General features: G+C 43.9%; 1 protein-coding gene across 2 annotated transcripts in view; it reads left to right on the top strand.

Moving 5' to 3' along the window:
* The window catches only part of PLPPR4 (phospholipid phosphatase related 4), a 63,986-nt gene that overhangs the window by 26,374 nt on the left and 25,066 nt on the right, over window positions 1–12,546 (top strand). For both annotated transcript variants that reach the window (XM_006015005.1, XM_006015004.1), the window contains exon 2: window positions 3,608–3,793. In XM_006015005.1, coding sequence (XP_006015067.1) covers window positions 3,608–3,793 — 186 coding nt within the window. The remainder of the gene's footprint in view (window positions 1–3,607; window positions 3,794–12,546) is intronic.

Below are 12,546 nucleotides of genomic sequence, written 5' to 3'. Positions count from 1 at the left end.
TAAGAGGCTTGAGCAGTTTCCGCCCAAGTTGGAGGACTTCACATCCATCTCGTGAAGAACTCTAAGTGCGCTGTGGAGCCTAACAAACTCCGCGTGTGCCTTAGAGGAGGATACAGGGGCCTGATCAACCTCTAGCCTCTCCCCGTCGCCGCACGATCCCTCGACGTACCCTACCCTGCGCGCTCGTGGAGAGTCACCTTTTGGACTCTCATTTTGGTCATTCCACGGAGCCTAGCAAACTCCGTGAATGGTATCCAGAGCTCTGTTCATGTTCGTTTAGCGGAGCCTAGCAAACTCCGCTCGTGTGTCTTTGGTGGAGCCTAGCAAACTCCACTTGTGTTTGTCTGTAACTGCAACTCAAGAAAGTTTTTCCTGCCTGCACCGCGACCACCTACAGTGTAAGTAAAACAATCTTTAATCAATCTCTACGCGTCAGTGCCTAATTCTAGTTCGCCGTGCCGACCTTTTCCCCGGCCCACGTGCCCAGGCTGCTGGCCACAGCCCCTCGGCCCCAACACTAAGCAACACTTTTCAAAATACAAGGTAAACTCTTAGCCCTGTCCTGTGTCACCCCAAAGCAAAGCTGTTATTTTCAAGCAAAACACCCCCCTCCCCATTAAAAAGCATTTTTCAGTGGAGCCCAGCTAATACTCCTTCCCCCCAACCCAAAATTACATTTTCTTTCCCCAAAACTTGCACTTAACAAGTACGTGTTTACAAGTTTGAAAACGACCAGTTACTAGATACCGTCAGTTTTCTCTTGTCATACAGAACCTCGATCACACACCGTCATCTTCATCTGACATATATAGTGTACCTAGCTTCAAGATTGTCCTCTTGTTTTACGATGGAACAGAAATCATTAGGATGTTTATACTTGATTTTCTATTTTATTAAGATTTTAAAAGCCACGTAACCCTTTAAGTCAGGGATGGGCAAAATACAGCCTGCAGGCTGAATGCAGCCTGCCAAGCCATTCTATCTGGCTCATGGGGCCCCTAAAAAGTTTAGTAAATTAATATTTATTTGTTCCTGGCTGCCTCTCAAAGATGATAAGATCCAGGGGCAGTAGGACCAAGCAACCTAGATCCACCCCATCATACCCCCAGCCACTTCCCTGCCTTCCTGCCCCCACGCTGCTCCAGCATCAGGTGGCTCCTGGCTGCATCTTGGGACTGCAGCAGCACAGGGCCATGTTGGTACCCCAGGGGGGGTGTGTGTGTGTGTCTGTGTGTGTGTGTGTGTGTGTGTGCGCGCGCGCATGTGCACGTGTGTTTGTAGGGTGAGTCCCACATGCACACCCCACCATACACATGTACCCACACCCCCTTGCACTGCCATACACCCCCATCCTCCCCCCCCTCACACATCCCAGCCACCCTCTCCCCCACAAACCCCATACTCATCCACACACAGACCCACGTACTCCCTCAACCCACACCCACCCTCCACACCTACCCACTCCCCACAGACACATTCACACCCTCCCCCACACCCCACATACCCACAGCCCCCCACAACCTTATACATACCTCCTATGCCCCCACCCCTCCCCACAATATACAAGAGTGAGACTTCATTATAAGCTATTATATACAATCACCTGTATGCACATTACACAAATATATGTAAACCAGATCAAAAATATTTTTTTAAATCAATTAATGAACGTTGTAGATGTTTGCTTTTTAGAGTACAATTTGGTATTTTTCTGGTTCTGAGATGGCAGAACCTCTTGCTGAAAGGAGTAATTCTGGGGGCAAGGGGAGGGACTCCTGGTTGCAAAGATCAGGGGTTAGGGAGCAGGATTTCAGGTCATAAGATGGTGACCAGGGGGCAGGGCACATGTCAAGGGGAGGGGCTACCCATGCAGCCCTTGACAGCTTGCCAAAACTTGGTAAGCGGCCTTCCAGCTGCAATAATTGCCCGCCCCTGCTTTAAGTTGTGGCAGAACATTTATACATTTTTGCACACTGAATAGATTTTTTCTCAAGAGAAATGGAATGATTCATCTGCTTGATGCTATGAAATGTCTTGACTGCATGGTTGTAGATTTAAGCAAATTTGTTTTCCAAGTCTGATTTTTTTTTTTTTTTTTTACCTATGCAGAAGTCTCTACATTCCCTACTAGTTGGAGACTATGCTGACCAGTGTATGCTCCCTACCATATGGGTGCTTGCAACTGGTCATCATTGTGACAGTCTCCCATGAAAGGCTTTCTGCTGGAGAGCTACTTCTATTAGACTCATTTTTTATTCTAGAAGCTGATGGAGAAACTGGGTGAATTTACCTACAAAAATCTACCCACTATCCCCAATAAATTAATGAAAATAATTTGTGAAGGATAACAGTCACAACATAGCTAGAGGATAAAGCAACCACAGACTATAATCCTCAGGAGCTTATGCAGAATGAATCTTGCCAACCAAAATTAATTGCTTTTTTTGATAGAATTACAAAATTGAATGGTTGAAGGAAATGCACTATATATATCATGTATTTGGATTATTTGGATTCCAGGAAAGCTTTTCATATAGTTTTTCATTAAGGCCTCTTTTGAGATTGAATTCAAATTGGCTTGGGCATAGACACTGTCATGTTGATCAAAAGCAGGTTGAAAGATCCTTAACAAAGGGCAATGATAAACAGGACAGCAATGAGAAATGGCTTTTGGTGTGCCTCTGGGGTAGATAGTAAGTCCTGACTGATTAAAAATCTTATAAAACATAGCCTTATAAGCAAGATCCCCATGTTGTGCAGGGAAAACAACCTCGTCTTAGAATCAAGAAAATATGGGAATAATACGTGTTGGCAAATATTTTTGTAAACTGGTTTTCAAACTTGTTGTCAAATAGCTATGAGCAGTAAATAAGGACCTGCAATGTGTTTGTCACAGGCAAGTTTGCTGTGGAAGTATGTGGCCCCTTTGACCTACTAGTATAATTCAAGAGAGAGGGGGGCTTTTTTGGTCTAATTTTGTGCTCAAATTTATTCAAAATCAGTTTACAGCCATTTGTTTTGGTGCCTACATTCACATATGCCCCTGACTTCTTCTCTTTTTTTTTTTTTTCTTTTTTTTTTGGAGGGGGAGTGTGGGGCAGGGAGAATCATATCCTGCTCATTCTTTGTTTTCCTGAGATGAACAAAGTCAAGCTCAGTCTCCTTTCATAAGATAGGCTCTCCATTCACTTGATCAACCTAGTAGCCTGTCTACACCTGATGGGTAGAAGAAAAGGGGTTCCTACAGTGCCTCTCTTACAGCAGGGTCACGGTTTGATTAGATGAATCTGAAAAATGGCTGCACAAACTGAAGCTCCAAAATACTGGGGATTCATCTATCACATGTTGTAATTTAATGATTCATTTAACTGAGAAACATTTCAATGCAAGTAATGAAGTTGCCTGTATACAATTGTATTTGACATCAATTGTGCAATAATTGGTTAATTAAAATAGTTTACTAATTTACTTTCTAGCTTGCTGGCTGAAATTTGTGCAATATTGAAATGATTTGCTAACAGACTTTCGCGTTTTTGCAAAAACGCATGTAATAATGCATAAATATATATTACAAAATAATAATTCATTGCATTTTCTTCCTTCCCAGTTGCCCATATTGGCATCTTCGGTTGTTAGCCTCTATTTTCTTGAACTCACTGATGTTTTCAAGCCAGTTCATTCTGGATTCAACTGCTATGACAAAAGTCTGAGCATGCCATATATTGAACCTACACAAGAGGCTGTTCCTTTCCTGATGCTGCTTAGTTTGGTTTTTGCTGGGCCTTCAATTACAGTGAGTAATAGATGCTTTCATTTCTAATCCAAGATTTTGGCACAGATATCCAGTCGGTGTAAAACACTTTAGCCTCATTGACCTTACTGAAGCTTCTCTGAATCATGCTCACTGATATCCTGATTGTAGGTTTTAACATGTAATTTTTATTTTTCTATAACAAAAGGTGATGATAAGTCCAAACTTTATAGCTAAAAGTAGGAAGATATTTTAAGTGTATATTGGTTTTCAATGGAATTTGGCCTTGTAGATCTCATTAGAAAATACTTATTAACTCTAAACAGTACAATGGTAATTCCAATGAAGTGGGTTTTGTAACAAAATTTCACATAGATATGTGCACATATATCTTAATATGGAATGTATATTGAAATCATAGGAAAGTTTCCCTGGTAATAATTTATACTGAAATGACATTGGGAATTGGAAAGCCAGAACAAAGTAATTTTGGGAGACACCTTTAAATGAAGAGTCACTTTATTTAGTCTTTTACACTCAATACATTCAAATATTCTTTCATATGTACCATATTTTGTTTGTTTGTTTTTTCCTCAAGAAAATGTTCCTAGGGTTATAGAGAATGAGAAATTCTGTTCCCAGTTACATTCCCCCATTCTGATGTATCAGTCAGGTCACTGACGTTTCATGGATATAAATCCATAGACTACTACATTTTTTCTGACAGCAAGAAACAGCAGGAAATTTCCATTTAATGTGAAAGCAGCAAAAAACAGTCTTATTGACTACTGACAACAAACTGTTTAGTTATGGTTGAGAGTCACCTCTCCTGGAATGACCGGGCTTTGTGTAGAGAACAAAGAAGTGTGGAATGAAATGTATACCAGAGGAATGGAAAGAAAATCAGGTTCTATGTATTCTCTCAATTAGGGTGCTGACAGAAGTGCAAGCCACTGCTCTAACTCATGGCACTTTACATAAAGCACCATGAGTTACAGCAGCCCCTGTAACCCAAAAGACATTCATCTACTGGGTTAAGGGGTGGAGGAGGGGGGGAATCAGCTCCACTTTGGAGCCAATTAAGAAGAGGAGCCTGAAGCCTCTCTCCCCTGCCCCCAGCCTCTCTCCCTCCGCCCCCAGCTCCGGTGCTGTCTACAAGAAGGAAGGGATGAGAAGGGAGGAGGAGCAGGGTGTGGACTGGGGTTTGCCTGGCCTGAGCTGGAGGGGGAGTGTTAGAGGGGGACTACAGGGTGAGGAGACTCCAATCCACTGACCCACCCTCCAGCTCAGGCTGGGCAACCCCAGTCCACTGCTCACTCCCCCTCTCTTCTTGCAGACAGCACTGGGGTGTGGGGCTGAGCTGATGCAGCCTAGCCCTGATTGTGCAACAGATTGACACTAGGGAAGAGAAGTTCCCTAAGTGGAGCGCTTTCATCTGGTCCCTCACTTGATAAGAGTTAATTTGTTGCACAATTGGCCACTTTTAAAGCTCTCTTAAGCCATGCACGTGTGTCACCACATGGCTGTAGAGTGCTTTCAGGGGGCCAATCACACAAAAAAAATGTAACTTCTGTCTACACCCTTAGTCTCCTCTAGAGTGTTTTTTGGCCAGGCAAATGGCTTAAATTCAGATCCTATTTACCATTCCTGACAAATCAAATGCCTCTTTAATGATGGCCTAATCACAGCCATCATAGACTTTCCTACTGCAAAATAGTTAGCATGTGCCTTCAACTCATACTCTCCTTAATATGGGCATTAGTACTACAGAGGGCTCTAGGTTAACTTCACCCTTTGTCAATCATGGCATTAAGGTGTTGAAAGAATAAGCACTTTTCAGAGTCAGGGTATTTCCAAATAATGAGATAACCCCAAGTGCGGGATTTTATTATCAACTGAACCTCCAGTTTACACTCAGCTGTAGTTTACATGCCACTTTTTGTATTAGAATCAGTTTGCTTCAGTGAAGAAATACTGGTCTTGATAATGGGGTTATCTGTTACACTTTGCCAACCTGTCCTAAAATATCTAATTTAAGTTTTGGTAGTGTTGGCTTGATTTTGTAGCTGTGATGGTCCAGGGATTACACAAGAGGCAAGGATGCTTTGGGGTAATATGTTTTATTGAACCAACTGCATAGTTTGGATAAAGCTAGACAAGCTTTTGATTGCAAGACAGTCTTTATGTTGCATTCAGAAGCTTGTCTGAATTTATCCTAAGTGTATATTTGGTCCAATAAAGATATCACCCCAAAAAATCCTTAAGTTTGACAATGAACAGGGAAAAAGCAAGTGGTATGACAGAACATCCAAAACCACATTTTTAACAAATAGAAACTTTCTTTCCATGCCTAAGCAGGTCTTTTATCATCATGGGCTGCTTGTATATGTGATGGGGGTTTCGTTCTCCCTGAATGGACACGGTGGGTTTTTATTTGGTGGGTTTTTAATTGTGTCAATTAAAAACCCATTGTTTCAATTTAGGGGCTTCCATCATTGTGACAGAACAGTGAAGGCCCCCTATCAGCTCACCCTGCTCTTCCCACCCCACCCCTGCTGCTGTGAGCAAGCTATGCCATAAAAAAAGTGGTGAGAGGCTGGTTCCTTTTTCTCTTTCCCACAGCCTGCCTTAGCCTCCCATGGCTGCCGGTGGGGCAAGTGGCCCCTGAGCTGCAGGTGTGCCCTGGTTCTTCCCTCTGTGGTGGCAGCATGCCCTGGGAGCAGGCAGGCCCTACCAGGGGACTCCACCATAGTGGAGAGAAGGACTGTCCCCCGCCCCCCCTCCACACACACACACACACACAGTTTAGGGCCTGGAAGCTCACCCCCTGGCCATAGGAAAAGTGGGCAGGCTCCAGGTGGGAAAAAAAAAAAGTCCTTTCCCCACTTTTTTTTTTTTTTTTTTTTTGAGTCTGCCTACATGAGCTGCTAGCAGGTCATGCAGCCCCTGAGCTGTACAGGGCCCAGTGCTTCCCTCTGCTGTGGTGGCACTCCCTGGGACGGGTGCTGGCAGGTGGGTGTCGCCTGAGGGGTGCTACCATTGTGGAGGGAAGGTCTGGGATCCCCTGGAGTTCAGGGGCTGCTCAGCACACCAGCAACTCACCCCCTGACCATGGGAGAGGCGCACAGGCTCCAGAAAAAAAAAGGCTTCCCCTCACCGTTTATTTTTTCTCAGCAGAGCCTACCCACATGAGCTGCAGCTGGGCCATGCAGCCCCTGAGCTGCAGGGGTCTGGTGCTTTCATCCATGGTGGTGACACCCCCCTGGGCTGCCCAGGCAGGGTGCTAGCAGGCAGATGCTGCCCCAAGTCACAGGCAGAACATGACCCAATCCAACAGTGCACGGAGTACTGAAAGCCCAGGCATGCTTTGGGAAGCTTGGGCTTGGTGGGCTTCCAGCACTCTGTGCACCATCCCTGCTGCCTTCCCACCACCTGGGACTGCCTGGGAATGGGCTGGCTTGCCCCTGGAGCAGTGCAGCAAGGTGGCAGGAGGGCAGTTGGGTGTGCTGATGGCCAGAGAAGGGAGCAGGGACAATGCATGGGGCACTGGAAGCCTGCCAAGCCCAAGGTTCCCCAAGCATACCTGGACTTCCAGCACCCTGTGCACCATTGCAATCTGTTACATAGCAAACTAAAATATATCGGATGTGTTTTACTTTGCTGCATAACAAGGTAATTTAAAGTGAAATACGCCACCACACGTGTACAACATGATGAAATTAAAACAAAATACACCTCCACAGGTGTAAACAGTGAGTTCATTAAAGTGGTGCAAAAGGGCAATTAAGCCACTTCAAAGGCCAATTTTGTCACATGTCCAAGCACCCATGTGGAGTAGGTGAAAGAAAATGCCTGGGAAGCTCTTTACTCAGGGGAAAGGAAGTTTAACCCCTCTCCTTGCCCCCAAACCTCAGCCAGGGTTTGCCCAGGCTGAGGGGAGGGAGGGGGGAAGTCCCTGCCTCCCCCCCAGCCTAGGGATGGAAAGCATGCTAGGATGCTGGGGAACTGTGATTAACTTGAACCAGGAAGGGATCTGGGACAGGAGTTTCATAAACTGGTTTGACCCAGATCAGTTAAGTCTGAAGCTACATTCAACCAGGCTTATTGTAAACCAGTTTCAGCCATTTTGAATCTGGTTTACACGCAATGAACTTCTGTTCTTTTACAGGTTTAAAGCAGTCTCTGATTACTTAAACCGGTTTCTGTGTAACTTCTGTCCCTAGCCTTATATCTCTTTCTACATTACATTCATTTTGCTAACTATTTTCATATTTGACTGTTCACATAGATAGCATGTTGGTGGACTCTTTTCAGTGCATCATATAGAAAAACAGACAGATCAACTGACATGTTTTATTCTTGGTACTAACTCTGCAGAATGTACTTAATTTCAAGTTCCTTTGGAAAATTGAAGTCTCTAAAATGCAAAGCACATATAAAAACACATATGAAGGCACAAAGCTGAAATCCTCCCCTAAACAGAAAACCTCCCATAAAATTTAAGGGGGTTAGGATTTCACCAATAGGCAGTCAATAGGGCCTGGGTTAAATCTGTGTTAGCATTTCTGTTTTAAAAATTGTTTTCTTAAACATACCACACAGTAAAAAATACATTTCATTGCAAATGACCCTTGAATTCTACCTAAACTGGAAGAACTTTTTAGGTAAAACCCTGTCCATTCACTGAAATTATTTTCAGTAGAAAGCTCACTTATGGGCTTTATCCCTGTTTAAATGGGTGAGACTGTTTCCTGGTCCTTTTACTCACTAAGCAAATTTTTCTGGATCATTGTGCTTTACAAGACACCAGCTTCAGTATTGCCTACCCCAAGCATTTACAACTCACAAGCCATGAACAAGGCTCCAAAAATATAAATTTACTTAAGAATTGTGAGATTTTTTTCCCTAAATTCGGTTCATTTTTTGTCTTTGGTGCAAGAGGCTTTAGAGATGACATGTTCTATCATAAGCATCTGTGTTAAAGGTTACTTTTTAAAAATGAAAACAAATATCTGTAAGTAACACCATGGCTCTGGCAGCAGGGACTTTTAGGAAATCATCAAATATTACAATATTTATTATAAAAACAAAGAGTTGGCAATGCTACAATTTATGTGGCACTCTCTGGCTGACACACTGCATATTATTGCATAAACTGGATCCAAAGTTTTGACCCTTGAGAACAGACTGGCTGGGCAACTGTTTTACTAAATCTATCCAAGTGGAAATGCACACTGACATCTACAATGATGAATGCATTAGTTGAATGCAAATTAAATGGACTCAGGGACCATGTGCCAGACTGAATCTGGGTGCAAGAGCTCTGAAATTCATTGACTTCAGTGGATATATAGTAAGGTTGAATGTTAAAGTTAATTGCAGTGGAGAATCTCTACCCTAGAAGCATATCTAGCCTTGAAAAGCCATGTCATATTAGGAATTTTTCATGTCTTCACTGAGATAGGATCTATAGTGCCAGCCAACTGGAATACTCTAGGACTGCAAAACAATTTCTGTTTTAACTTCTTGATTTCACATGGTCTTAATTTACTGAAACAAACAGTCATCTTTTGAAAGGAACTGTTCCACACTTTGTATATGCCTAAAGAATATTTTCTTTTCTAAATCTAAGCAAAATGCTTGAACTTAGTTTCAGTTTAGGAGGAAGCAAAAATAAACTTCCTTATGTTTAAAAACTGTTGTAATCACAATGATTTTAGACAAGACTAAATGTAAAAATAAAGACTGGAAATTGAGAGCTATGTAGAAAATAATTCTTACTGATAAGGAGTATACTTTTTGCTTAGAAAAAAAAATGTTTTTGATTTGCCAGAGTTATAGCTACTTTAATATTCCACAAACTTAGCCGGAAGAAATTGTTGCTATCAGTCAGTACATACTTGAGCCCTGATCTTTCCAAGGTCTACCCAAGCACTTAAGTCTTAAGCCAAATCTTAAGCATGACTGGCCCCACTGCACTCAGTGAGACTGCTCACTTGCCTAGAGTTAAGTCGTGACCCACACAGTCAGATGGGTCACTAATTGGCTGGAAGGCTGCACCCAGAGAGTGGTGGTGGATGGGTCTTATTCAAGGGAGGGATGTGGGCAGTGGGGTTCTGCAGGGCTCGGTCCGCGGGCCCGCACTATTCAACGTCTTCATCGGTGACTTGGACGAGGGGGTAAAAAGCACCCTGTTCAAATTCTCAGATGACACTAAAATGTGGGGAGAAGTGGGCATGCCAGAAGGGAGGAATAGGCTACAACTGGACCTGGATAGGTTACAAGGGTGGGTGGATGAAAACAGGATGGGTTTCAACACTGACAAGTGCAGGGTACTGCACCTGGGGAAGAAGAACCAGCAGCACACCTACATGCTGGGGAACTCCCTTCTCATCAGTGCAGAGGCAGAAAAGGATCTTGGAGTCATTATTGATGCCAAAATGAACATGGACCAACAGTGTGGGGACACAGTCAGGAAGACCAACCGTACCTTGTCATGCATCCACAGATGCATCTCAAGTAGGTCCAAGGAGGTGATCCTCCCCCTCTACGTGACACAGTCAGGCCGCAGTTGGAGTACTGTGTCCAGTTCTGGGCGCCGCGCTTCAAGAGAGATGTGGACAGCATTGAGAGGGTCCAGAGGAGGCCCACCCGCATGATCAGGGGGCAGCAGGGCAGGCCCTACAAGGAGAGGCTAAGGGACCTGAACCTGTTCAGCCTCCACAAGAGAAGGCTGAGGGGGGATCTAGTAGCCATTTAAAAACTAGTCAGAGGGGACCAGCAGGCATTGGGAGAGTCCCTGTTCCCCCAAGCACTACCAGGAGTGACAAGAAATAATGGTCACAAGCTGGCAGAGGGTAGATTCAGACTAGACATCAGGAGGCACTACTTCACAGTCAGGGCGGCTAGGATCTGGAACCAACTTCCAAGAGAAGTGGTGCTCACTCCTACCCTGGGGGTCTTTAAAAGGAGGCTGGATGAACACCTTGCTGGGGTCGTTTGACCCCAGTACTCTTACCTGCCATGTCAGGGGGTCGGACTTAATGATCTGCTCAGGTCCCTTCTGACCCTACCAACTATGAAACTATGAAGTAGGTGTGTTTAAAACAAGTTAAAACAGGATTGAGACCCTACAAAGAAATACATTGTGTCCACATCACAGTTACTTAAGTATGAACTTTCCAAAACTGTCTTATTAACTTTAGAATAATTGAAATTACTGTTACTTTCTCTAAATTTGGTTTCTATAATCATCTGTCACCATTTAGTCATCTGAGACTTAAGTACAGAGCCAAGTTTGAATAAAATATATCCTGCAGCTTCAATTTATAACTAGTTAAAATCAGCAAGCTCCAAAAATGCCTTAGTTCATACATATTGATAAGAGTACAAATCAATACATGCCCTGGCGTAACAATGCATACTTAACCTGTGTTACTAATAAATACTGATAATAGACAGAGAGAGTTACCAGTTGGTGGCTGTGACTTATGAAAATGTAACCAGTTAATTATTTAACATTTTTTCCCTTCTCTTTCCTTTAAAAATTGCTCTAAACTAAATGTGCTATAGGTGCATTTATGCAAACTTCAAGTTGTACATTTTATAATTTAATTATTAATTTCAAGAAATGACACAATTCTAATTCATATAAAAGATGCAATATATAAAACAAAGCAAAGAAAAGCTTGCAAGGAGCTCTGATAATGTGATATACACTGACCTGAAGACATCCAAATGGAACTTATTACATTATGGAAACAATGGGACATGAAGATCAAATAAAATGATTGCATATAAAAGCATGAGTAAGCCACAAACCCCAAGGATAATCAAAGAATGCAAATAACAAGGAAAACAGGGAAAAGAAACCAACCTCAGACCACACTTATAGGTCTCAGAAAAATCTATTAAAACAGAACTTAGTTTTGTCTATGTTATTTGGTACAGCAATCACTAGCTTTTTCCTATGCTTGAAGTACTCCTGAGGTCTGTGTCCCTTACAGGAAATGGATTTTACAACAGTTGTCGTATCCAGTAAATTACTTTTCCAAAGCTTTACTGTAAGCGAATCTGTGTCGTCCAATGTCAACAGAATTGGGTTTTTGTTTTATGTGGGTTTTTTTAAATCCATTCCATTAAACAATAGGTGCAAAGCGGCTAGTATTTGATTCAGATTTGGCCAATTTGGGGGACAGTGATTTGATTTGGTGATTCAAATCACTGTCCCAAATTGATTCAGCTGAATCACCCAGGCCCATCCCCTGCCCACTCTTCCAGCCCAGCAATGGCTGCCCCACCTGCACCATCTCCTGGCACTTGGGGAAAAAAAAAGCCCCAGCTCACCGGGTTGCCAGGTGGAGGCACGATCCCTGCTGCCCCGCCCTGGCCCACGCTGCATGGGGGGCTCTGAACAAGCCCCCCACCCCCCTACTGTTCCAGCCCCCCTCATGGTTGCCCCACCCACCATGGCTCTGGCCCTTTAAGGGGAAAAAAACCAAGAAAACCCCCAAACTCACCAGTTCCTTCCAGAGGGGAGCCATCCCTGCTGCCCCCCACTGCCCCATGCCATGTGAGGGGCTCTGCACTGGCCCTCCAAAGCACCAAGGCCACTGCAGGAGCCCATGAGGCCTGGGGTTTTTCTCAGGGGTTTTTTTCTTAAAGGGCCAGAGCTGGGGTGGGCAGGGCAGCCATGGGAGAACTGAGGTACTGAGGGGGGGTTGGGGGCTCATGCAGAGCCCCCCATGTAGCATGGGGTAGTGGGGGGCAGCAGGGGTCACCCCCCCCCACCCGGC

The sequence above is a fragment of the Alligator sinensis genome, unplaced genomic scaffold (assembly GCF_000455745.1).
Source record: "Alligator sinensis unplaced genomic scaffold, ASM45574v1 scaffold647_2, whole genome shotgun sequence".
Classification (NCBI taxonomy): domain Eukaryota; kingdom Metazoa; phylum Chordata; order Crocodylia; family Alligatoridae; genus Alligator; species Alligator sinensis.
This window is presented reverse-complemented; position numbering and strand designations above follow the sequence as displayed.